The 25,465-nt window shown below is 46.2% G+C and overlaps 1 protein-coding gene across 6 annotated transcripts in view; it reads right to left on the bottom strand.

Annotated features, from left to right (window-relative positions):
• ABCC13 (multidrug resistance-associated protein 11) overlaps positions 1-25,465 on the bottom strand; it is a 257,291-nt gene that overhangs the window by 49,211 nt on the left and 182,615 nt on the right. For all 6 annotated transcript variants that reach the window (XM_087662983.1, XM_087662984.1, XM_087662980.1 and 3 more), the window contains 2 exons: positions 7,492-7,603; positions 7,342-7,395 (listed from right to left, as the gene is read on the bottom strand). In XM_087662983.1, the coding sequence (XP_087519109.1) occupies positions 7,342-7,395; positions 7,492-7,603 (166 nt within the window). The remainder of the gene's footprint in view (positions 1-7,341; positions 7,396-7,491; positions 7,604-25,465) is intronic.

Here is a 25,465-nt window from a genome sequence, read left to right as displayed (position 1 = left end):
CTGGGAACATTTGCTAGACTTTGCCAATACTCTGCTTGGCGATTATGTCCAGCATAATAATGAATCTTTTTCTGAAGCGGGAACGGATGATGTGCTGGAAGCCACGATGGACCCGAAATCAGTTTTGCGGTCCTTCTCGGTGTTTTATGACCGTGCCGTTATACTTTTCTTCACTGGCAAGATCCTAGTGCTTTCACATATTCGCCAATGGTTGCACCATTTATTGCAAGGGGAGTGTGTTGAGGAGATCTTCCTTGGCCCTCGCGGCTTTTATGAGGTGCTGTTGAAATCGGAAACACATGGAGCTGAGCTCCTGTCCAAGTTGCCATTATTCTTTGATCGCCGCTTGGTCCATGTGGTACCATGGCGCCCTATGGGCGACTTCCAGCGTCTGCTTCAACAAGAATGCCCGGTATGGGTGGAAGTGGAAAATTGTCCGGCGGTCTATTGGCCATTGTTGAAGGATGCGATAGCAGTTGTGGGAACAATGCTGGTTCCCCCAAGCCTCAGGGCTATGAATCGAAACCGTTTATGCATGTTATGGGACACGGCCAGGAAAAGGCCTGCGTGGCTTTGCCTCAATTGTTCTGGCATGCATCCTTTGCATTTTTGCTTGAAATGGGGCAACTTTGCAGGACACTGCTTTTCATGTGGTAAATTGGGGCATTTTATGGCTGAATGCCCTGAAAGGCAACCGTCTTCCGAGGATGCGCAGGTTGTGCTGCCTAAGGATGACAAGGTGCTTGATGCCCCGACACAGGCGGCCCTTCAGCCACCTAATGTCGTGGATAAAGGCAAACAACAGGTCCTGGGTTTGGATTCCCATAGCACTGATTGGATTGAGGCACGTAAAAAAAAAGGTAAAAAGTTGGATGCAGGCCTGACGGATCGTGGGCCTACTGCTTCCCAGGATTCCGTGCGCACGTATATGCGCAGAAAAGAAATGGTCACTTCACAGCAGGCTGCGCGTACTACGGCCCCGTCTGCCCCCCGTAATCAGTCTCCAAGGAAAGTCTATACCGACGGCCCCAAAGGCCCTCCTGCTAAGCTGGCGTTTGATGCCAAAGGTAATGTGATTACACCCTGGGATCGGCGTTATCCCCGCCCCACTCCCAAGGCAGTGGATTTCCCTTCTACCTCTAAACCAGGTCGCCAGAATTCGTTTGTAGTATTGGCTGATTTTCTGGATGAGGGCGTCCTGGATGCTCTCGCGGAAAAGGTGAAATCGAGGCAACAGGCGCCTCGTTCCTGACTTCCTTTTTTGAAGATATATGAAGATAGCCACATGGAATGTGCGAGGCATTTGCTCTCACTATAAGCAACATGCCATGTGGACCGTCTTGCATGAGAACCAGTGGGATGTATTGTGTGCAGTTGAGCACAAAAGTCACGGTGAAGCAGGAAAAGTTGTGGATTGTCATGGATTCCGTCTGTTTTATGTAGGCACCCATACTACGCACTATTCGGGCGTGCTGATGATTGTCCATGAGAAATATTAGCCTGTACTTATTAAAAATGATGTGCAGGGCCGGTTTCTGGTAATCGAAGTCTTATTTGAAGGAGAGATTTTATGGTTATTGGGCCTCTATGCTCCGAATGATCCTGCATCCCGACGGGATCTTTGGTCCACTTTGCAAGCCTCCATGTCACTTGGCCGAAGGGGGTTTTTGATGGGAGATTTCAATATGTGTGTTCACTCTTCTCAGTCCACTTCAGGGCATTCGGTAATGGATGCGCCGGAAAGCCGGGTGTGGAATTCCTTTGCTTTGCACGTACTTAAGCAGGATCTTTGGTCGTGGCTTCACCCTTCTTTTTCAGGGTTTACTTTTCATTCCGCACAATATGCAACTACTTGGTCGCGGCTGGACACAATGTATATCATGCAGGGGGACGATTTTCTTCCCGAGATGCTGGAAATGAAGGTCTTGCAGCAATATGCGTTGTCGGATCATTTCCCCCTCCAGCTGGAGATGCGGACACAATCTATTGCACCTTTTATGCAGTTGCTGGATAGGCTCCCTTTACGTTTCAACTCCTCTTATTTGAAGCATTTAATTTTTCAGGGCTATATCCAGCAATTGATTGAGAGGTTCTTATTGGATTTCGCCTCTGAGGGCTTGCCTTCATTTGCACGGTTGCTCTCTAATGTACAGCGGGTTGCTCGGCAGTATGGGATCCATCATGCCTCGCTTTGTCGCCGTCGTCGATCTGCAGCAGAGGACTTACTGGCTTTGGTCCGTTCCTTGCTCCTGGATTCCCCAGATGATGATTTTCTGCTGTCATTGGAGAGGCGTTTGGCCCATCTTCTTCAAGTATTTCAGTTGAAATCTTATCAGCAGGCCAAGCTGCATAACTTGACTGACACATTGCAAGATAGTGCCTGCTAGTCTCATAAGTTCTTTCGCGCCTTGCATGCGTCTCCGGCTCGCGACAATATGACCAGACTCCAGGATTTGGAAGGTCGCATGGTCACTGATCCGCAGACCATTGTCAATATGTGCAGAAATTATTTTATGGAACTTCTTGGTTCTTCTCCCTTGCCTTCTAGCCAGGTTACGCATGCCCGCTCGGTCTTCTATCATCTGGTCCGCCAGCAGGTTCCATTGGATATGCAAGCCACTTTGGAGGCGGACATTTGCGAGGAGGAGGTTATGGATGTTTTGTTGCACCTGCCTACGGATAAAAGTCCTGGCTGGGATGGTCTCACTAATGAATTCTTTCAGAACTCGGCCACGCAGTTGGTGAAGCCATTGGTGGTCATGTTTCAGCAGGTTTGGGAAACTGGGGTCATGCCCTCCTCATGGAAAGAAGGCCTTATCAAACTCATTCCAAAGGTCCCTTCGCCGTCAAAGCTGCAACATTGGAGACCAATCTCTTTGATGGGCTCCATGTATAAAATCTACTCCAAAGTGCTGGCGAATTGGCTTCACAAGCACCTTCCCGCTATTGTGCATCCCCTCCAATATGGTTTCATTAAGGGCGGCAACATTCTGCATAATATCTTAAATGTGCAAATGGTTATTGACTATGCGCGACACTCCGGTCAGGAAGTGGTATTGATTTAATTGGACTTGGAAAAGGCGTTTGATTATGTGGAATGGTCTTTCATTGCAGATCTCATGTCTGCTATGGGCTTTGGTACCGGATGTCCCGATTGATCTACACCATTAGTGCTGCGGCTTCCTCCAGAGTTATGCTCAATGGTGGGGTTACAGAGCCATTTGTCCTTGCACGCTCAGTCAGACAGGGTTGTCCTTTGAGTCCTCTCTTCTTTGCCCTGGCGACTCACCCGGTCCTTTCAATGTTATCCTTCATGGCAGATTCTGCTCAGCTGGCAGGGTTGTCTCTTCCTTTGGGCCAGCACTTCATTAGCCAATCTTTGGCTGATGACACCTTTATGATTTTGCAGGCGGACAGGGACAACATTCGCAAGGCATTAGATGTTTGGACGCTTTTTGGTCAGGCCTCTGGGCTTCGCATCAATGCCTTTAAGTCAGCCATTCTCAGTTGCACGGAGCCTGATTTACAGTCATTAGGCTGGCAAGGCCAGGTGGTTTCCCGTGGCTCTATTGTCAGGCATCTTGGATACCCATTGGGGGTGGATGTACGGCCAAAGGATCTGCTGGAGTGGATTTCACAAAAACTGGCGGCGAAGTTTATGTATTGGAAGTCGCAAGTGTGGCCCTTCCATGTCCGCCTCAAAGTGGCTCAGATAATTATGCTCCCAATGCTAACGTATTTCCTGCCATTGTTGCCATGGACGCCTACTACTTTGAAGGCTCTCACTCATCCCATCCGTTTCATGCTATGGAAGAAGGATTCACTGCAGGCAGGCATTTCGTGGATTTCATGGTCACATACATGTATCCCTAAGCGCATTGGTGGTGGAGCTATTTTGGATGCAGAAACTCATATGCTAGCTCTCCATTGGTCCCTTTTTCGTGCCATGTGTGTGGATCATCACCTGTGGACCATCATAGCCCGTTATTTTCTTGAGGACAGTGGGCTCCGCCATGGTAACACCCGGCTTCGGGCCTCCTGGTGGCATGTCCTTAATGCTGACTCCCGTTTTTCCAGTCCCTCTTCCTCTTTGTTACTGCACTTGGTCGGCTCTTGGACAGTGGTGCTCCAAAAGGCCCGTTGGCACCCGGTAGGGGACCGCTTGCAGACTAACTCCTTTCAGCTGGAATTGTTGGCAGTATCGAGACTACTTTCATGGGAAGATAAACATCAGCTCAGACTGAGATTTAACCACATGGCCCGTTTAGGTGTGACGTCGGTTGCGGATGCTACCCTTGCCACTCGCAATGTCCTCGTATCGTTTCGGACTGCTAGGCGACTTTTCAAGATCCCGCGCGGATACCGTGATTTATAGGGAAAGCTTTTGTCGGAGCTTCAGGGTAGGCAACCCTTTCCTGCCCTGGCTGTGGATCGCCCTTGGCAGGACTGGGACCTTGCAGGCCAGTTGAGTTTGGAAAAGGCGTCTACTAATCAGGTGTATCATCTTCTCATTCAGGATCACCAATGGCTGGGTGAGAAAGCTAATACTGTTTGGGGACTGCGGAAATCGCTGTCATGGTGGCAGACAACACTGATGGAGGGCTGGCTGAATAAGGCACCTTTCAAATGCAAGGTCTTTATTTGGCGGGTAATGATTGGTGGTCTTCCTCTTGCCTTGGCCCTTGCCAAGCGTCGCATCTCGAATGGCAATTGTTTCTTCTGTACCACAACGGCGGAATCGGCCCGACATCGTTTTCTTTCTTGCCCGCTCGCCAAGAATATCTGGTCACTCTTGTCGCACATTTGGCACATTGTGGTGGGGTCCTCACTAACTCCTTTCGACTGGGTTTTTGTGCGCCCGAAGTATCCCACACCGCCACAGTTGCATATGAAGATCTTATTTCACTTTTTCAGATACTGGGGATGCTGGCACATTTGGACCACGTGCAATGCTTTTCTCTTTGATTCGGCCTCTAATGTACCGCGCCATATTGCCAGGCTTCTCTTGCATTGGCAGCTAGATCTCATCCGACACTCCGACTTGCTCCCTCGGGAGGATTTGCATCCTTGGCATATGGCAATTGCCTCTGGGTCGTTGCCATGATTGGTGTAACTTTTTTAGTGCATTACTACAGGGATTTCCCACACGTTGGCCTACGGCCCTCGTGTCTCTTGTAATTAGAAAGAGAGCGAAAGAGAGAGAGAGAACTTCTTCACCTGATGGCTTAGTGTCATCAAGTATCTTGTAATCAAGTAATCTTGTATTTTTTTCGTAATTAATACAATTACCTTTTACGAAAAAAAAAGAGAGAGAGAGAAATTGTGGTGTCACAACACCCTTCCCCCTTCATCTATTGGTTAGGCGAGCTTGTCCGTTAAGTCTTTTGTTCTTTGCCTTGGCCACTCACCCCATTTTGACGATGTTGTCTTCCCTTGCTTAGAACAAAGTGGAAGGCGCTGTTGTATGTTCTCAACATCCCAAGGATCCGCCCACACGCCTTGCCTTTGGTCACACAGGCAAGGTCATCATCTCGTGGGATTGAGATACCTATGTTCAGCCCTGATGAATGGATCTGACCACTCCACTTCAAAGTCCACTAGTCCAAGGCAGAATGCTTTTGCGGTCTTGGCATATTTGGATGGAGTTCTTGAGGCATTTTGGCACATAAGGTCCAAGCGAGGTGTGGGAAGCCTCCTACATGATTTTGATTTTGATTATGCGGATAGCCACTTGAAATGTTCACACGATTTGTTCTCATAGTAAGTAGCATGACATGTGGCGTATTTTGCATGAGAATTCCTAGGATGTGTTGTGTACTATTGAGCACAAAAGTCATAATGAAACTAGTCACACTTTGGATTGTCAAGGTTTTTGCCTTTTTTATGTGGGAAGCAGAGCAATGCACTTCACTGGTGTCCTTACGGTGGTGCATGAGAAACTTCAGCCTGTTCTTATCAAGAATGATGTGCATGGCCCCTTTATAGTGGTGGAAATTGTTTTCGAAGGACAGGTTTTTGTGGCTTGTGGGACTTTATGCGCACAATGCCTCATCATATTGTCAAGCCTTGCGGAATAAGCTTCATGATTCTTTGTCTTTGGGTAGATTGGGCTTGCTCATGGGCGATTTTAATATGTGCGTTGACCCTTCCCAGTCTACCCTAGAGCATTCCCTCATGGATATGCTAGAAACCAAGGCTTGGAATGCCCTTGCAATGGATGTTCTGAAGCAAGATATTTGGTCATCGCTTTTTCTCCATTAGCTTCAGTCCTTTGCTGCCGGGTATTTCCAATAGAAATTGCTTCTTTTGTGCTACTGCTATGGAGTCTTCTCGTCACCGATTTATCTCATCCTTTTGTCCAAAAAAATTGGGTTCTCCTTTCTGACATTTGGCATGCTGTGGCGGGTGCTAGGATGTGTCCTTTTGATTGGGTTTTCTATAAGCCTAAGCATCACGGTCCGCTGCAACCTCACATCAAGATTCTATTTCACTTTCTCAGATTCTGGGCCAGTTGGCATATTTGGGTCACACAAAATGCATTCCTTTTTGATGCTGCCTCGGGCACATAGAATTATGTGGCCAAGCTTAAAGGACTTTATCAGTGGCAATTTGATCTTATTCAGCATGTTGATACTTTGTCTGCAGAGGGTTTGGTACCTCGGCGTCGAGCAGTCTCTTTAGTCCACTTGCCCTGATTTTGTACTTTAGGTGTCCCTTTCATATGCTGGTTGTAAAAGAGAGTTGAGTAATGAGTTTATGCACGATGGCCTAGAGTCATCCTGCATTTTTCCATCATGTAATCTTGTACTTTTTTCCGTAATTAATAGAACTACCTATTATAAAAAGAAGAGAGAGGCTGCCTAAGGTTTTCATCTACGACACTTTGCCTTGCCCTCTTGATTGAAGACTGACTCTACCTGGCCTCTCGCTTGATTGCATCTGCCTGCTCCTCCTTGGAGTCACCCTGTCGGCACTCCATGGGATCACAAGTATCCATCCAAGTTCTTCCTCCCACTCTACAGACGTGCCTTCTTTCTCATAGGCTGAACATTAGAGATCCGATCCATTTGCCGTACTGGGAGACTTCTTTGAAGATGGTGTACTGGAAACATTGGCAGCAAAGGCCTAGGCCCATGCAACAAAATCTTGTAAAAACTCTTGATCCTTTGTGAAGCGGCCTGTCTAGCCTTGGTATGCCTCTTGCACTATTGCCCTTTTGTATCTGCTGAATCTGGTGTATCTGGTTTATGTATGGTGGCCTAGAGACACCCTGCATCTTGTAATCTTGTACTTTTTTAAATAATTAATACAATTAAGTATTACAAAAAGAGAGAGACACACCTGCAAACTCAGATAGAAAAAGCTCAAGGGAACAATAAGAAGCAGAAATGTCCACTGTCACATGAACCAAAATTGTTATTAGAACACAGTTATTGAGCAAACACATCGGAACTGTACTTCTGCAATGAGAATGAAAAATCTCTAACTGACCTGAACCATGCAAAGGATACAGAATATTCCCAGTAGGCTGAAGAAGTTAGCAAGCAAAATATTGGAAATAAAAGGGAGAGAGTCATCAACTGCATACTGGTCAGAAGAAAACCTGCACAAGAAACGATCCCACGTAGCTAAGCAAAACAAAAAGATTTTTCAATTTCTTTTCCTTGGATAAAATCATCAGCAGTCCTCATGACTACAATCATAAAGAATCATAAACTGATGCCAAAGGCAATCATAAAGACTACGTTCCTGGTAAGTTTGATGGAAAGTCTCATTTTGGCTGCAAGCGGTCCTCAGGCCACTGCTATGACACAATTTTGACATGAGCTGTGTTGTGAACTGGGGCCCTGTTGTGCCTGTTAACACTGCCCCTCTCAGGTGTGCTTCCACCCTGCCTGCCTCTTGCCATCTTCTTCCTGCATCTTGCCATGCTGCTCCCAATGTCTGATCCCTTCCAGACAGCATTGCCCCCCCACTCTGCCAGGCCTATCTGATGCCGCCCTGCTGCTCCTGAATTTGTCATTCTCTGATGCTGCCAACCAGCTATTCTCCCGCCATCCGGCCGCTAATGCCCTCCCCACCCCCACACGCATCTGCTTTCTCACCGACCTGCTGCTTACAGCCTGTTGGCAACTCTTGTTGCCCAACTGCCTCTCTGCTGCCATGCTGTTCACACATTGCTATTAACTCTTGCTGCCTAGCAACAGCTATACCACCCAGTTTTTTGGTCAGCCTGTGAGCCTCCCCTTCTATCCTCTCAACTTTTGTCCACTGTCTTAGCCAAGGTGCTTCCCTCTCCCCTCCCCATACACCTTCTCCCCAAGCATCAGAACCACTGCAACAAGGGCTTGAACAAGGAGCTTAGGATGCTCTGGCATCACAAACAAAAGTGAGTGAATCTTGTGAAATTGCAGCCCATCTATCACCATCACCAATGGACTCCAGTGCAGCCCCGTGCACACCCTCAGTCGATGCCTTCTTGCCAATTTGGTTTGCACCAAATACAAAGCTTGCCCATAAATAGAGTGATGGCCTTTGAGGTGTCATCTCTAGATTGTAGATTGGTTGGGTGTTTGGCTCTATGGCTGGGAGGTGAGTTTGATGTCCAGTCCCTTTTTTTTTTGTGGATATGGTTTGTGTCGTTTCTCATGTGTAGGTTGGATCCTAGGGGAATGTTTCATTGGTATTAGAGAGTCAACTTGCAATTGGCATTAGATCTGATTATGTGCATGAAGCCACTTTTGCTCATGGAATCGTGATGGTCCACACTTGACAAGTACGTTTCTATCTTATTTAGGGTGGTATGGGACCCTCCCAATGAGAGCAGTGTGCACAAGGTGCACATGTTGCGGTGGTGGGTATGACAAGGTATGCTTCTTGTCCGGTACTTGTGCTTGGGTTTTTGTGTTGGGATGATGCCATAGTTGTCAGGTACGAAAGGTATGATATAGTGCGGTACTAAATGGTACCTTATAATTTTATAAGGTACGGTACAATATTAGTACAAAAAGAAAAATTGATTTTAGAAAAAACTATAAATGATAGAATACATGTTTAAAGTAAAGATAGCCATGGCATTACAAAATAAGATGAATACATGAGGTTAAAAGCCAAAATTGGCATATGGTAGAGCCTAGGCCCTCACGGTCACATGCGCAACAAGATATACAACTAGTAGATACATGGATCATAGTGGATACAATCATCAATGATACAAAAAAGAGAGAGGCCTATGATGAACCATCACTATCATCATCATCATCAGAGCCTCACACACCCATATCTTCTCCTCACCGGCAGGACCTAGCTTTTCACAAGAGGGAGAGGTCATTGGATTTCTCTTGAGGATACAGGCGGCTTGGCGGAGCTCGTTTGGAGCAACTGGACCAGTTCTATGTGGAAGAGTGGGGGTGCTCTCAAGGAGGCCAGGTAGGGTAGTTGGCTGGCACCACTGATCACTGCCTCGTTCTCCTCACACTTGATGCTCCCGCTTCAGTCCTTGACACGCGATCTTGTCGGATCCCTAACTTGATCTACAAGGAGGAGGTGAGGAGGTAGATTGAGTAGCTCTAGACTAGGGAGTGGGCCAGGGTGGACTAGATCGCAGAGGAGGTTGTAGAGGTCTTAGCCGAGTCGAGCAGGATCTGCTTAGGAGGTAGCCCTACAGGCCAGGCAACAGTGTTGGGAGGAGGAGAGAGCACTCCGGTGAGACCTAGCAGCCACTCAGAGACTACTCCAAGAGGCACCAGGGGGTCCCACTCTCCACATTTAGGAGGTGCGCGCACGGGCAGCCCTCGCCGTTCTTGAGGATAGGTGCTCTAAGTTCTCCCGTACTTCAGTAGCCTTTTGGGTGTGGAAGGGGGACACGATGTGTAGGGAGTTTTTTCAGGTGCATCAGCCTTGCACCTCAAGAGATCAGATTCGTAGCCTTGGTGATCAATACAGGAGGATTCACTCTAGCCTAGATGAGGTGATGGAGATTGACATTGACTTCTACAAACAACTTTTTCAGTAGGAGGCAGTCTCAACGAGAGTACACTGTTGTAGATAGCACGTCTGGGATTGCATTTTGTCCCTTACAGAGGAGATGGGACGCTCCCTCCTAGACTCCTTCACAAAGAAGGAGCTAGCTGAGGCCCTTCCATGAACAGGATTGGCAGAAATGCCCAGGAGAGGATGGTGTTTCTAAGGCCTTCTTCAGAACCTACTGGGAGGTAGTGAAGGACCCCCTAGTACTGGCCTTTTAGGAGAATTTCAGCTCAGGGTAGATGCCAGGGAGTCTATCAGCAAGTCTTGTCAGTCTCCTCCCCAAAGGGGGAGACCGGTTGGAGCTGTCCCAGTGGAGATTGATCGGTAATTGACTCCCCTCCCTGCTTCCAGACATCATTCATGACACCCAAACACGTTTTGTCCATGATAGGAGCATCCTAGACAATGTCTTCACTTTCTTCGAGGCAATCGAGTGGGCTCAACACAATGGTCAAGGATTGGTAGTACTCCTGGATTTTGAGAAGGCCTATGATAGGGTTGACTGGGACTTCTTAGAGGGCACCATGGCGAGGTTGGGCTTCCCCCAGGTATGGATCAGTGGGGTTTTTGCACTTTACAAACCGGCCACTAGCAGGGTTCTCATTGGTGGCAAGAGGGGGGAGGAGTTTCGACTAGAGAGAGAGAGATCTGTCCGGCAAGGCTGCCCTCTTGCGCCGTATCTTTTCTTACTCTTTGAGGAGGCGATGTCCTACTTCCTTCGCTCAAGTGTGAGAGGGCTACGTGGCCTTTGCCTTTCGGTGAGGAAGGAGACTGAGCTGCTGGACTCAGAGTATGTAGATGATACCGCTCTTTATATAGAGGATGATGAGCTGATGTTGGAGAGAGTGAGAGTAGCTCTGGAGGTATTTTGCACGGCAGCTGGAGCGAAAATCAACTTGCGAAAGTCAGTTGGTTTTCTTACAGATCTAGACTTTAGCATGGAGTGGGGTGTCCACTTGGGGTTCAGATGGGTGAGCAAGGGATAGACCGTCCGATATCTGGGGTTCCAGGTGGGACTCGACATCACTCTTGCCCAATAGTTTCTTCTAGTTCTTGACTCTATTAGGTAGAAGCTGACCTACTAGCCGCCTTTCCTTAGCGGGCCGAGCCCTGGTGGTCAACCAGGTCCTAGCGACGGCTTGGTGCATTGCCTCTTGTTGGTGCTTCTCGTCTTGTGTGGTTCAGCTATGCCGCCTAGTGCAAAATTTTCTATGGGCTGGCTTAGACGGTTCCAGGGATTCCCGGGCCAAGGTGGTGTGGGCGACCATCATTCGGCATCGGTCTGAGGGAGGGCTTGGGATTATCGACCAAGAGTTCCAGAGCCTGGCCCTTTTGGGCAAGCTAGTGGTCCATGGTCTCACACTAGGTGGGCAGACCTGAAAAGTCCTTCTGCAGGAGGGTCTCTAGGAGTGTAGACCGAGGCTTGGTGGTGGATGGAGGCTATCCTTGACCTGAAAAGTCCTGCAGGAGGGTCTCTAGGAGTGTAGACCAAGGCTTGGCGGTGGATGGAGGCCATCCTTGAGATGGATCTTCAGGACTGCCAGATCACACTACCCACATCTTCCTTTCTCCACAGCTTACTTCGTGTGTGGCAAGGCCTTCGCAAGGCCCTAGTTTAGAGGCCCCTAGGATGTCAGGAGGAGATAGATCGCCAGCCGGTGGTGTGGAACACCTAGGTTAGAGATTGGGACGGTGGGATACAAATTGGTGAGCGCCCCTACATCTAGTGGGCTCGCTGGGAGGCTGGCCCTGCTCGTACTATCAGGACGTGGCGGGAGGTGTACAGGATGGTGGATCAGGAGGTGTTGCAGCGGGTATTAGGTTGTCAGCGAGGAGCTGAGGTGAGGAGAGAGATTGACTCAACGATCCCTTAGGACTGGCTAGATCCCCTGATCCGAGAGCCGGTGGATCTTGGTGAGGTGTGGGCTGCTAGATTCTCACCAGCAGGTATCCCCTTACAACTGACAGGTAGAGTGGGCAGTGCCCCCTATGGGACTTTCTTCACCATGCAGGATGGGGGGATAGTTGGTTCTTTAAAAAGGGAAATAGGATGAGGAGATTGTTGTCGTTCCTTGGAGGAGGATTTGTGTGGTTGGACTCCAGGGGAAGACCTAGTGAATAGACCCTTATGTACCCTAGGAGGAGTTTCAGGAGTGGCACCTTTGGATATGGGAGAGTGCGCCACTTGATGAGCTGGAGTGGGAAGCTGGAGAGTGGCTATGGCTGGCCACTGCAGTAGCCAAGAAGCCATTGAGATTCTTGGAGTACATAGTTAGGATTGGTAGACATGTATTGATGTAGGAGGACATGGATTGGGTGTTCGCGTAGCAGATATTAGGCGGAGCACAGCATTATGAATGCCTTTTGTTGGACTTTCTGGTGTTGCCTGTGGGACAACTGGAGACCGAGGAGGGTATCGTATTTTCTTTGGCTTTTGGCACATGGGGGTCTCTGGCTATTGGTAGTTGGTTGGCTTAGATGCAGCAGGATGGAGGTTGCAAACGCTGCCCACATTAGCACTTCGAAACTCCAAAGCACTGCCTTTGGACTTGCAAGGTGGCATAGCTCGTATATGGAGAGGAGCCTGCCGTATTCTTTACCGTGTGGCACCCAGCCTTGGATGTATCTCATGGGGGGCTTTTTGCTGACACGCAGTTAGCTAGGGCTGTCACCTTTTCTAAGAGGTCGAGATGTAGGACACGATTTCTCATCGAGGCTGGGTCTTGTGTAGTGGTCATCTTGGAGGCTTTACCCAGCCACCAAGTATTGGATCCCACACCAGAGCGCTTAGAGGTATGAGAGATCATAGGGAGTCTTACAGGATGGCACATTTGGAAGGCACGCTGTCAAGTGGTTTTTGGCGGGGAGTGCCTTTCAGTATATGTGACTTTGGTAGAGCTTTGGACCTCCATCATCCACTCTCTCCGCGGCCATTGGGACCAGGTGTAGGGTGAGTCTCCAGCTTGTTAGGAGCTTCGTCTTCACTTTTTGCTCACTTGGGGCGGCCATGACTTGTTCTTCACGATGTAGGCGGGCAGCCCCAAATGGAGATACACCCCCCTTCCAAGGCTTCTTGCCCCCATCCCCCCCAGACCACCTTGAGAGGCTTGTATACATGATGAATTTGTGACTTGCATAAGCTTCAACTAGTCTATTAAGCATGTGCACTTCATAATATAATTAGCCACATTTTACTTGAAAAAAAAAAAAACCTCATTGATGAGGTTACCGTCATCATTGAATAATGGCTCCCTAAGCATTGGTTGTGTATGCAAGGAAAGGGGATATCATCATGAGGCACGGGATGGGAGCTACTAGAGCCTCACCTCTCACATATGTATACAAGCCACTCGAACCACCACCTCATCATTGAATAATGGCTCCCTAGGCATTGGTTGTGTAGACAAGGGGAGGGGATATCATCATGAGGCACGGGATGGGAGCTACTAGAGCCTCGCCTCATATATGTATGCAAGTCACTCGAACCACCCTTCGATGTCGGAGGGCGCCGAATGACCATGCTGTGCTGCCACCTACTCGAACTCCTTGCCCATGAGTATGCTGAATGCAAGTGTCATGAGTATTTTCTACTATAAGCTCTCTATAGAGCTCCGCAAAGATCATCTCCTCCTCCTCCACCTCTTGATGTACACTCGGAAGAGAGTCACCTATCAACTTCAATGTATCAACATTCACCTACATAACGCACATAAGATTATAAATACTAAATTGTAAAGTTTAAAATAACAAATTTTAAATTTTATGGTGTTTACTTGCTTTGAACTACCCATGCTTATCATAGCTCTCATCATGCATAAGCATTAGACTAGCCCTTGTAATTGTCATGTGCTAAGCCGATTGTAAATCTTTATGTGAATGAGAGAATAGGTACTCCATTTTCTCTCACATGCGTCTGAAGAGCGATCCTAAGCAAGGACTCTCATGGCCAAGGACTGAAGAGTCTCCAATGCATATCCAAAGTTTTGTGTCACCAAAAGAGAGGCTTTACAAGTGAGACTGTTCTCCAATCAATGGAAGAAGCAAATGCCACATGTCCTCTCTAATATGCATAGAATCTTAGCTCCTCCAGCACTACATTATGGTCATCCACAAGGACCATACGAGTCAATATGCAAATTGGCTCGAACAGAGCTCTTTATTGTCCATGACCACTGGCAACTTGTAGGCAAGATGTACCAATGTTGCAAAACGATGGATGGGCTTATGTATCCATACCCATTACCTCTCTACTAGTTGTAGAACGCGTGCACTTTGTGTCTCAATGTTCATTATGCAAGCCCACACCTCCACCAATGCCACTCTAAAGAAGTGAATGAGAAGGCCCATGGTGGAACCCTCATAATTACTCATATGCAAAACCGTATAAAAGGGAGTCATGACAATAATAATAGCTCGGACTTTTTTGCCAAAATTTCTCATTGAAACATAAGCGCTGCATAGCTTTGGCTTCCTCTGTCTCATGCTCATTCCACTCATTCCATAGAGTGCCAAAATTACTCATTGAGGCATAAGCGGTGCATGGCTTTGGCCTCCTTTGTCTCATGCTCATTCCACTCATTTCATAGAGCAAACATCATTGTATGGTGTAGAGGACATTGAACCTCATAAAGGCACTTGAGCAACAACCATATGTAAGCAAAATGATTTGAAGAAGGCTTCTTTAACTCTAGTATGCTATGCTCGTGTTACATCGCAAAGCACCTTCACCTTTACAATGAAGAAAGTGACAATTCATGTAGCTTTGTGGACCATCCTCTTCACCCACTTGAGATTTTTGATCTCCATGAGCAAGTCCAAACAATGACTTGCACATGGAGTCTAAGGCCCACCTATAACCACAAATTACAATGCTTAGAGAGAGATAGAGAAGAGTTTATTCTCGAAGCATTCAAGAATCAAGATAGAGAGAGGCATCCAGGAATCAAGATTAAGTTATAATTTATAATTCAAAATTTAAACTTTTGGAAGAAATAAATTTGAAAAGACAATGTATACCTCAATGATAGCTTGTTGAATATGGCAATAGATAATATCCCGTGCATTGGCAGATGTAGTGTTCCTTTGTCTTTGGCTCTCTGTCACATAGTGGACATATATGTTTCTTTGTCTGTATGCCCTCCCATCTCCCTGTCTCAATCCTTAGGTGCTACGATGAGGTGCGGATTTGACCAATAACTATGTGCAATCCATGAGGTAGTTGTGTATCCATGTAACTTGGTTGGGTGAAGAAACCATCCTCAGATACCTGAAGGAAGTGGGTTTGGTAGTGTGTCATCCTCGTACCATGGGGGGAGGAGGGTGCGATCCAAGTCTTCTCCATATCTAACCTCAGTATGTTTGCTCTGATCACATGGTTCAGCTCTAACTGGCTTGGGTCAAGTGTAGGGCAATCTAAGCTATAGTCAAAGGGGGTAGTCTGTCTATCTGCAACCCATGTAAACTCATCCATGTACTCATCTGAGCATAGCAACATTGTCTGCCACCATCTGCTTTGGTAGCTGTCTAGAAGAGGCTAGGGCTAGCCGTGGGTATCTATCTTTGGGGAGCTCCCATAGTCTATGTATAAAAGTCACTGCCTCGACCAAGGCCTCAACCACCATGGGTGATGCTCCCAACTCAGCTCTAATAATCTCATGTGAGGCCAAGCTCTTCGCTCGTATCACACGTGAGATGATCGTAACCAGTGGTCTTTCCATATACTCCCATCCGTCATAGTATTCCTTCTCTGGTCCATCCTCATCTCCCAAAGGCTATCTCCTCATGTGGAAGAGACTTGGACCCCAAATAGCTGCCCCATATAGGAGTGTGGGTGTAACCAAGGTGTCAAAAAGCCACAATTTGCTACATGGTTCATGAAATTGTATGTAAGCACATTGTCTCACCAATGCACTTAAGGCTGCATATGCTTTTGCCAAACGAGCCTCTTTTATCTCTCTCTCCAAGAGAACTGTGGTCCCTTCAATGTGACCCCCAAATAAACATACCGTCTGATCATCTCCACTGGCTCTCTATCAAAAGTAAACTAGCACTTAGCTCTTGTCACCCAAGTAGCTGAAGTAATACCATAACTTTAGTTTTCCCAAGGTTCACCTTAAGGTCTCTATCTTTGCAAAAAGCTGATAATGCATCCAAGTGCCTATTTAGTCCCTCAGGTGAGTCAGATATAAGTACAATATTGTCCGCATAAAGCAATAATGGTATCAACACTCTAGCTAGGCTGGTTTCCGCCCCACCAATCCTGTCCACATATTCTGAAATTTCATCTATGTACAACCCAAATAGTGTCACTGAAAGTGGACAACCTTCTTTCACCCCAACAGTGCTATATTGACTATATGTGAGATGCCTTCAGGTATCCGTAATCTGCCTATCACTTCTCATACAAGGCATAGAAACTCCACTGTATCTCTACGGGCACATCAATATCTTTCATTCTTCTCATGAGTGTAGCACATGGCATTGTGTCAAAAGCCTTGCGAAAGTCCACAAAACAGTAGTAGATCTTTTTCTTGAATGCCTTGTCTTCTTTGATGATTGCCCTCAATGTAAAGATATGGTCTAGAGTTGTTTAACCCCTCTTGAAACCAGCTTGGCCTTTTGATCTCAGGCCATGCATCTTGGCCCATTCACTCAATAGTTGTTCCACAATAGAGCCATATATTTTGGCGAGCATGTGTCCAATCATGATAGTTCAATAGTTACTAAGTAGCGCGAGGTCTCCACTCTTAAAGAGCGGCATAGTAATATGGTTTGACCAACTAGTTGGAAATCCCTCATAGACTGCCCTATTAAAGATGTGAGTCAGTGCTGGTGCCAAGATATCACAAGCATGCATGAAGTAATTTGCTACTAAACCATCATGATCTTGGGCTTTTTTCAGTTTCCACATGGCATTCCTCACTTTTTTTAAAATATGAAAAAATTGCAATTTGCTGGTCTTGAGGTTGAGGGGAGTGGCATAGGCTCTTCACCAAGAACATCATAAAGTGTATAAGCATATTCATGCCAATCATCTGGTCTGGTAATCTATATAGGTGCCTGGCTTTCATGCTTCTTTTTCCATGCTCTCTTGCTGTCTTGTCCCAAGAACATGGAATATATTTCTAATTCTAGTATGCTCAAGTATTTCTGCTTCTTTTTGCGTTCCAATCGTTTGAAGAGCATGCTTGTGTGTACATGGAGAGAGAGAGAGAGAGAGAGAGAGAGAGAGAGAGAGAGAGAGAGAGAGAGAGAGAACTCTCTGTAAAAAATGTGGCCTATGAGACAAAATCTAAAGTACATCCATGTCTAATGTCATCTCATTAGTAAGGTGAAGATAAGATTAAAATAAGTAAGTGGCCTATGAAACAATGCTAAATAACTTTACGATGGGACTATGCTAGAGTAAAGCCATCTCTAGTGTCATTGCATTGGTAGAAAGAAAAGAAATCCAAATATGACAGAACTAGGTACACAAAAACGTGGTGGTGACTATAGGCTGTAGCTGATCTCAAGGTCTGCAAATGATCTCAGTTATGATTCGATCCCTAACTACATCATTGATATGCCTGGTGGTGAGTCTTCACTATCTCGTGATAATGGAATGAAATGGCTCTATCCAATGTGACTCCGCGGCATAGAATGTGAGGTGGCTCTGTATTTGTAGGGTTAGTAGTATGAATAGGGTCAAATGTATAAAAAAAGTTTATCATTGCTCTCAATGTGGTCCCTCTAAGTGCTGATCTCTAGTCTTGTGGGGGTGCTATACAACACCTTTGGAGCTCCACGAGGAAAATACCTAGGCATCTCTGGTGCTCATACTTGATGATACAACGAGGAGGTCCAAAACCATCATGGAAGAGGCAGTCGTACCATTCTCATATGTTATAGTATATTGTACATCTGCATATGTAATGCTCCTCTGTCTCACGCTCTCGGCCACAAAGATGGCAACCCCTATCCTTTGCTGGAGTCTTTGTCCATCTAACTACCTCCATCTATGGACTGTGAGAGGACGTACGAATTTGTTTGGTAGCAACCTATATACTATGGGAGATATGGGTGTCCATATATGTTGGTTGAATAGTGAATCCATCATCAGAGAGACAAGAAGTGGCTTATACACACAAAGAGAGAGAGAGAGAGAGAGAGAGAGAGAGAGAGAGAGAGAGATTCTGAAATGAAATGGCCTAACTGGCCACATTGGAAACAATGTCTTGCAAAAGTACCCCATTTCAGCTCATACACCAATGTTTGTAACCCTGGAACCTCAAAGCGAATCTTCGTCGGGCGGGGTTTCCCTGTATTCCAAAGCATACATGCCCTATTCTGATTGCAGGAAGCCAGCCGAGGTTCTACCAAAGCCTCCCCAATGGATCTCAAAACCAGAGGGAGAAGTCTCCAGAGATGGGCAGGGAAATCCACCACCTCTACCCAAATAGGACATGTTTGTCTCAACACCTCCTGAAACTCAGCCATGGGTCTCCAAGGGACCACATGAACTAATTTCCCATCCATAAATAGAGGAATGCGTTGCATAATAAGAGCCCGTACTTCTGCAGAACCAAAAAGAACCTCAAAGAACCCCTTTGGGCCATCATATATCTCTTCCACCAAGGGGACCTGCATACGCCCCGAAACATCTTCGGAGCACTGTTCAAAACTGGCAAGCATAGACTGTAGCCAAGCACGAATTTGGGTGATCAAAGGAGTCCTTCCAGTGAAATAAAATACGGCTGTCCTCTCATGGAGAGCAGCTATCTGTTGTAAAACCAGGTCGGTTCCCATGACTGCAACTACTTGTTCCCCATCCGATAGTGTATTAGCTTTATCCTCATTACAATGGACATAATCTGACATAAGATGATTGGCAGTGGCCAGCATAAACTGTAAAGAACCATCGGGTTGTGAACAAGAAACATGAACCTTTGGCTGAGACGAATTCGGGCCCATGACCGGTTCTTCAACCAACATCCTACGACGTTTGCCCATCTCTTCGCTTTCCTGCAATGGCCCGAGTTCATCAGCCGAGGAATCACCATCCAGATCCACGAAGTCTTTGTCATTCCCTTGGCCAATCTGCTGATCGAGAAAGGCTATATCGATGCCATTGGATTCCTGTAGATTCGCCATTATAGAAGTAGATGGTGATCACAAGACGTGTCATTGTACACTAATAGGCTGTGTCCCACCAAATCTGGGCTCGGAGTGACTTTTCCAAGCCCTGTGTGGAAACACTCTGCGCCAAAATAGTAAGTGCAAAAGGTGTTCTCGCTCCTTCAGTCGTTCACGCAAACGCCATAGGAAGAAGGGATGCCAAATCTTAGGTCGAGCAGAAGAGTGTATGTACAAGGAACGCAGGAGTAGGTCGATTTACAGGACATGTGGTCCTGGATGTATCCATCACAAGCTGGATACACTTATCGTTCTTGTTAGCATCCAAACACTTGGGCCCGACTGGATAGGATATACATTTGTCAAAGTGACTCTTTTCTTCCTGCAATCATCGATATGCGCGCGGAAAAACAGCATGTTTTGTCAGATCATTACCCTTTGGTCTTGGAAATGAGCCACAGACCTGTTCATGCATTTAAGGCTCTCCTTGCCCGCCTGCCTCTTCGGTTTAATCAATCTTTTTTGCAGCACAATCAGTTTTTGGAAGGTGTTTAGCAACTGATAGCCTCTTTTAGCTCCAGGGTCCTCTCTATAAGGATGGAAGCATGGGTGGTTTTTAGGGATAATGTGCGAGTGTTATCCCGACAATATGGTATTTAGCATGCTTCCTTGTTTCGAGCTGAATTGCAGCATGCTCAATCCTTGTTAGCTCATTCCTTGTCTTTGTGTCAGATTGGGGACTCTAACAATGACTTGCTCACATGCATTGAATGGCTGAAAGGCAAGGTCCAATCTCTTCAGGAAGAGGAATATGCAAAATATAAACTGTTGGCCAGAGCCGAAGCTTTACATGACAACAACTGTCAAACTCATCAATTTTTTGCTCGTCTGCATCAGAAATATGCCCGGGAAAATATTGTGCGCTTAAAAGATGGTCAGGGTGATATGGTGACTGATCCTACCTCCATTATTCAGATGACTGTTGACTTTTACAGGGCCTTGTTGGGTCCGCAAGAGATTCTTTCCGATGTTGTTCTCTTGGCTCGAACATATATTTGTGACTTGGTTAGTAATCAGGTCAAACCAGAATGGGTGAATCTAATGCAGGCTGATATTTCTGAAGATGAAGTGAAAGAGTTGTCTTTTCAGCCCATGTGCAACAGCCTATGGACCCATTAACACACTTGTGTCAGCAGGAGTGGAACTCTCATATGATGCCTATGGATTGGAAGAAAGATGTCATCAGATTGTTGCCCAAGGTTCCCTCTCCGACCTCTTTGAAACAATAGAGACCCATTTCTCTTATGGGATCGTTATATAAAATCTTCTCTGAAATTATTGCGAACAGATTGCAAAAAGTTTTTCTGTTCCTCATCCATCCACGTCAATACGGTTTTATTAAAGGTCGGAATATTATGCACAACATTTTGAATGTTCAGCTCGGAATTGACTATGCCAAAGCTTCTAGCCAGCAGGTTGTTATGCTGGATATTGAGAAGGCTTTTGATCATGTCAGCTGGTCTTTCTTGCGGCAATTAATGTCTACAATGGGTTTTGGGCCCCATATGATTTCTCTAGTTGATACTATTAGTTAGGGTGCTGTGGCCCATATTGCTCTTAATGGAGGGATCCCGGTCCCTTCGGCAAGGCTGTCCTCTTAGCCCTTTGCTGTTTGCTTTGTTACTCACCCCATGCTCTCATTATTGGATAAGTTGGCAGCTCAAGGTGAGATAGTTGGCTTAACTCTTCCTGGCGGTGACCAGCTTGTGGGTCAATCTTTGGCCGATGATTCTTTTATGTTCCTTAAGGTGGATGGTATTAATGTTAACCGCGCAATGGTGGCCTGGAATCTTTTTGCTTTGGCATCCGGTCTTCACATTAATACTCAGAAATCCATCCTTCTCTCCTGTACGAAGAATGATCTGCAGGCCTTGGGCTGGAATAGAATTACGATCACAAGGGGCAATATAACCAGACACTTGGGATACCCTATTGGTGTGGAGGTTACTCCCTGAGCCTTGTTGGATTGGATGGCCTTCTGAATTCATGACAAGTTCATGTACTGGAAATCCCAGAGTTGGCCACTACATATTAGACTAAAAGTGGCTCAGTGTATAATAATCGGTATGATCTCATTCTTTCAGCCACTACTTCCTTGGACAAAGAAGTCCATTTTGGATTTGGTTCAGCCCATCAAATTTATGCTCTGGAAAAAGAAAGGCAATCGTTTGGGACATGTATGGATCTCCTGGCAACATGTGACCACTCCGAAAAGGAAGGGGGGTGCAGCTTTGTTGGATGCCAATTTGCATATGGCCGCTTTGAAGCTTTCCTTGTTACAGAGTCTATGTACTCAGTGTCATTCTTGGTCAGACATTGCTAAATTCTTCATAGAAAAGACTGGCATCTCTCATGGTAGCACGATTATTCATGCTTCGTGGTGGCATGTGCTTAATTCTATGAGGCCTTTAAAGTCTCCCAGTCTTTTCTTCTTTCTCATTTGATAGCTTCCTGGTAGGAGATGCTTCGTTTTGCACTTTGGCGTCCCTCGGATATTCGTAAAGATGAAAATTCGCTACAAGGAGAGAGACTAGCTTGCTCAAGGTTATTGGATTGGCCACAAAAGATTTGCAGCGTGACAAGTTCAATCGGATGGCTAGTTTGGGGTTGAAGACAGTGAGTGATGGTGTATTCCTGGGCAGGCCTGTCTTTATTCCTTTAGGTGTATTCGTCAGTACTTTCGGGTGCCTTGTGGATACGGGAACATTTGGTCGTCTATACAGGACAGTTTTCAGAGGTTTTTTCCTTTGCCTGTATTACAGCCATTGGATCCTTGGCGTGACTGGATGTTTGTGCTTCTTGATGATTTCGGGAAAAGGTCAACTAATTAGATATATCATCAGATGGTGGAAGCCAAGAGATGGGTCATTGGGAAAGTGAATAGATTATGGCATTGTAGGGACAGTAATAAGAAGTGGTGGGAAAGATTTATCCAGCTTTGGAAGTCTAAGGTCCCGTATCAGGGAAAAGTGTTCATGTGGTGGTTGCTCATGGGGGGGCTTCCAACAGGCGAAGTGCTCTGCGCCCGAAAGATCTCTACTGGGGGTTGTGTTTTCTGCACTACGTGTGATGAGACATTGCTTCACCTCTTTTGTCTCCGACACAAAGAGTGCGAGAGACAGAGTATGCTAACCTCTTGGTCTGATGTAATAGAAAATAACTACTACAGACAGAATGTTGACCTGATGGTCTGATGTAAATATTCACTATCTAATTCAATTATCTTCACGAAAAAGAAAGAAAGAAAGATTTATTAACGTCTCTAAAAGGCCACAGTGGCCTATGAGACCATAACCAATACAATTGGTATCATCATCTCTCATCAGATAAGAAGAGATAAAATTTATGTGTAAGTTTACATGGTATATTGGAATGCGATGTATGGAAATTGAAAAAGTTGGGGAAAAAAAAACTAAGTTCAAAAGATCAAGAGTGTAGGGTATCTCCCCCTTAGTCTATGGAATACACCAAGACTCTGCAAGCTACCTTCGACTGAGTCATGTAAAATATTACACGGCGCAGCGAACAGAATCTGAGAAAGAGATAGAGAGTACACAACAGAAAAGAGGAGAATCAGTAAATTCTTTAACTCCAAACAACTGATACAAAGATGGATCTGTCCACCCGTGCGCTTCCACTGTGTGAAGCTTAGATGGCGATCTAGACAGAAGATAGGTGAAGAGCTTAAGGCTAGCTGGAACAACAACTCTGATTGGGTGAAAGATGAGTGATCGATGGTTGTGAAGGGGTTTAGCTTTTATAGCCTGCAAAGGCCATGAGGTTGGCCTGACTGACCTACCATATAAGCCTCCACTAGTCGGCCAGGGAATATTCCAGGGAATATTCCCTTTACCATCGGGCCGGGGGCACTGCCCCTGGACCCCCGCCAGGGGGGCCGCTGGCCCCCCTGGGACCCCCTAGCCAGGGGCCACTTCCGCGGCCCCCGGACCCCACAATAGAGGCCCCTTTTAACTCCCTTACACCGCAACTCGATGCAATGTGCCTCAAGTTGCTACCAGCTTAACCACTCCGTCTAACCCAAAGATTAGACCCACAACAGTCACCTTTTTGCCATCCGGTCACATAGACCTAATCTGATATACAAGTCAGGACTCAACCAATGTCCGGGCTCACATTTGGCTTCTCCTCGTAATGGGGGCCTTACAACTTTGAGCACCATGGATCATTGGTAGTACCTAATGAGGGTGGGGCATTGATCATATCTAACACCCCCCCTCAATGTCCACCCATAGGTGAACTATCTCCTCGGCCCAATGCGGAGTCTTTGAAGATGAACTTGAAGCAGATCCTTCGTAAGTGCTTTGGTGAAGATATCTGCTCCATTCTCCTCTGTTGGACAGTAGACCAGTTCCACTATCCCATCCTCTATCAAATCACGCACATAGTGATACTGGATCTCTATATGTTTGGTGCGTGTATGAAACATTGGATTTTTGGTAATGGCGATGCAACTCTGATTGTCACATCTCAGCACAGTTGGTTCTTCATCCTGCACTCCCATATGCCATAGAATCCTTCTCAACCATACTGCTTCACATGCAGCAAAACAAGTTGCCTTGTACTCTGCTTCGGTAGAAGACAATGCCACTGTTGGATGCTTCTTACTAATCCAAGAGAAAATTCCTGAACCCAAAGAGAAACAATAATCAGAAATTGACTTCTTGGAATCACAGTCTCCTGCCCAATCTGAGTCACAGTTTCCCACAAGAGAAGTTCCGAAACTCTGTGTGATACCATAGTCAAGAGTTTTCTTCAAGTATCTGAGCACCCGCATCCCAGCCTTCCAATGACTCTCATGAGGTTTGTTTGAGAACCTGCTCAAAACACCAACAGTAAAACTGATATCTGGTCTGGTGTTACACAAGTAGATCAGACTGCCTTCAAGATCTCCCATGCATAATTCTTCTGAGAGATGAAGATCTTTCCTGGCTTTTGCCAGACTTCAATCCCCAAACAATAGTACAGCAAGCCCAAGTCTGTCATTTCAAACTCAGAACTCAAAGCCTTTCGAGTTTGGTTGATCATATCTTCATAGTCACCTGTAATAAGAAGGTCGTCCACATATAGGATAATCACTACAGACTTTTTACCATCCCTGTAAACATACAAGTTAGCATCTGAGGCACATCTTTTGAAGTTTAGGTTTAAAAAGAACTTATCTATCCGCTGGTACCATGCTCTGGGGGCATGTTTCAGCCCATATAATGCCTTCTTCAGCTTACACACTTTGTTCTCAGAATGGGGGGGCCTCAAACCCTGGTGGCTGAGCCACGTACACCTCCTCCTTGAGGTCACCATTTAAGAACGCTGACTTAACATCCATTTGGTACACTGGCCACTTCTTGTGGGCAGCCATTGCAAGTACCGTGAGAATAGTGGTCATTCTGGCAGTTGGGGCAAATGACTCTTGAAAATCAAGCCCTTCAACTTGTGAAAATCCTTGGGCAACCAGTCTATCTTTGTACTTTTCTAAGGTATCATCAGCCTTGTACTTTACCTTCTAGATCCACTTGGTGTCAATAACCTTCCGCTTGGCTGGTCGATCCACTAGCTCCCGAGTGTCATTCTTCATTATGCTGTCATACTCCGCCTGCATAGCAGCCTTCCATGATGGATCTGCCAGTGCTTCTTCTAAGTCAGTTGGCTCCTTTACTTCTCTCATAATCTCAACCATCAAGGCCATATTGACTATGTGAGCAGGAGCCCTCCTTTGCTCCTCTATTCTCTGAGACCTCCTTGGTCCGTCTGCCTTCTCCTCAACAGATGCAGGTATAGGATTATTGTGGTCATAGAGCTGCTTCACCCAGCGCGGCAATGGCTTTTCCGGTGGGGTGATGTCAGGTTGGTGAACTTTTTCCTCATCATCTGAAGATGATGCTTCCTCCTCCTTAAGGATAGGGATAGCTCTCGGGATAGGTTCATAGTGGACTACTTCTTTGCTTGATGATAAAGTGGAAGAACTTGCCTTCTCCTCCTCCACTGTATGCGGCTCCTCCTGGAACACCACATCACGGCTCGCGATGATCTTCTTTGCCTCTTGGTCATATAATTTGTAAGCCTTCTGCTCATCACTATAACCCAAGAAGATACATTTTCTGCTTTTTGGTTGTAACTTGTTTCTCTTCTCATTTGGAACATGTGCATAACATTCACATCCAAAAATTCTCAAATGTGAGACAGATGGTTTCTTACTAGTGTAAGCCTCATGAGGTGTTTTTCCCTTGAGAGCCTTTGTATAGCT

The sequence above is a fragment of the Lygodium microphyllum genome, chromosome 22 (assembly GCF_053477565.2).
Source record: "Lygodium microphyllum isolate KBCC chromosome 22, Lygodium_microphyllum_v1.1.10, whole genome shotgun sequence".
In the NCBI taxonomy this organism is placed as follows: Eukaryota; Viridiplantae; Streptophyta; class Polypodiopsida; order Schizaeales; family Lygodiaceae; genus Lygodium; species Lygodium microphyllum.
This window is presented reverse-complemented; position numbering and strand designations above follow the sequence as displayed.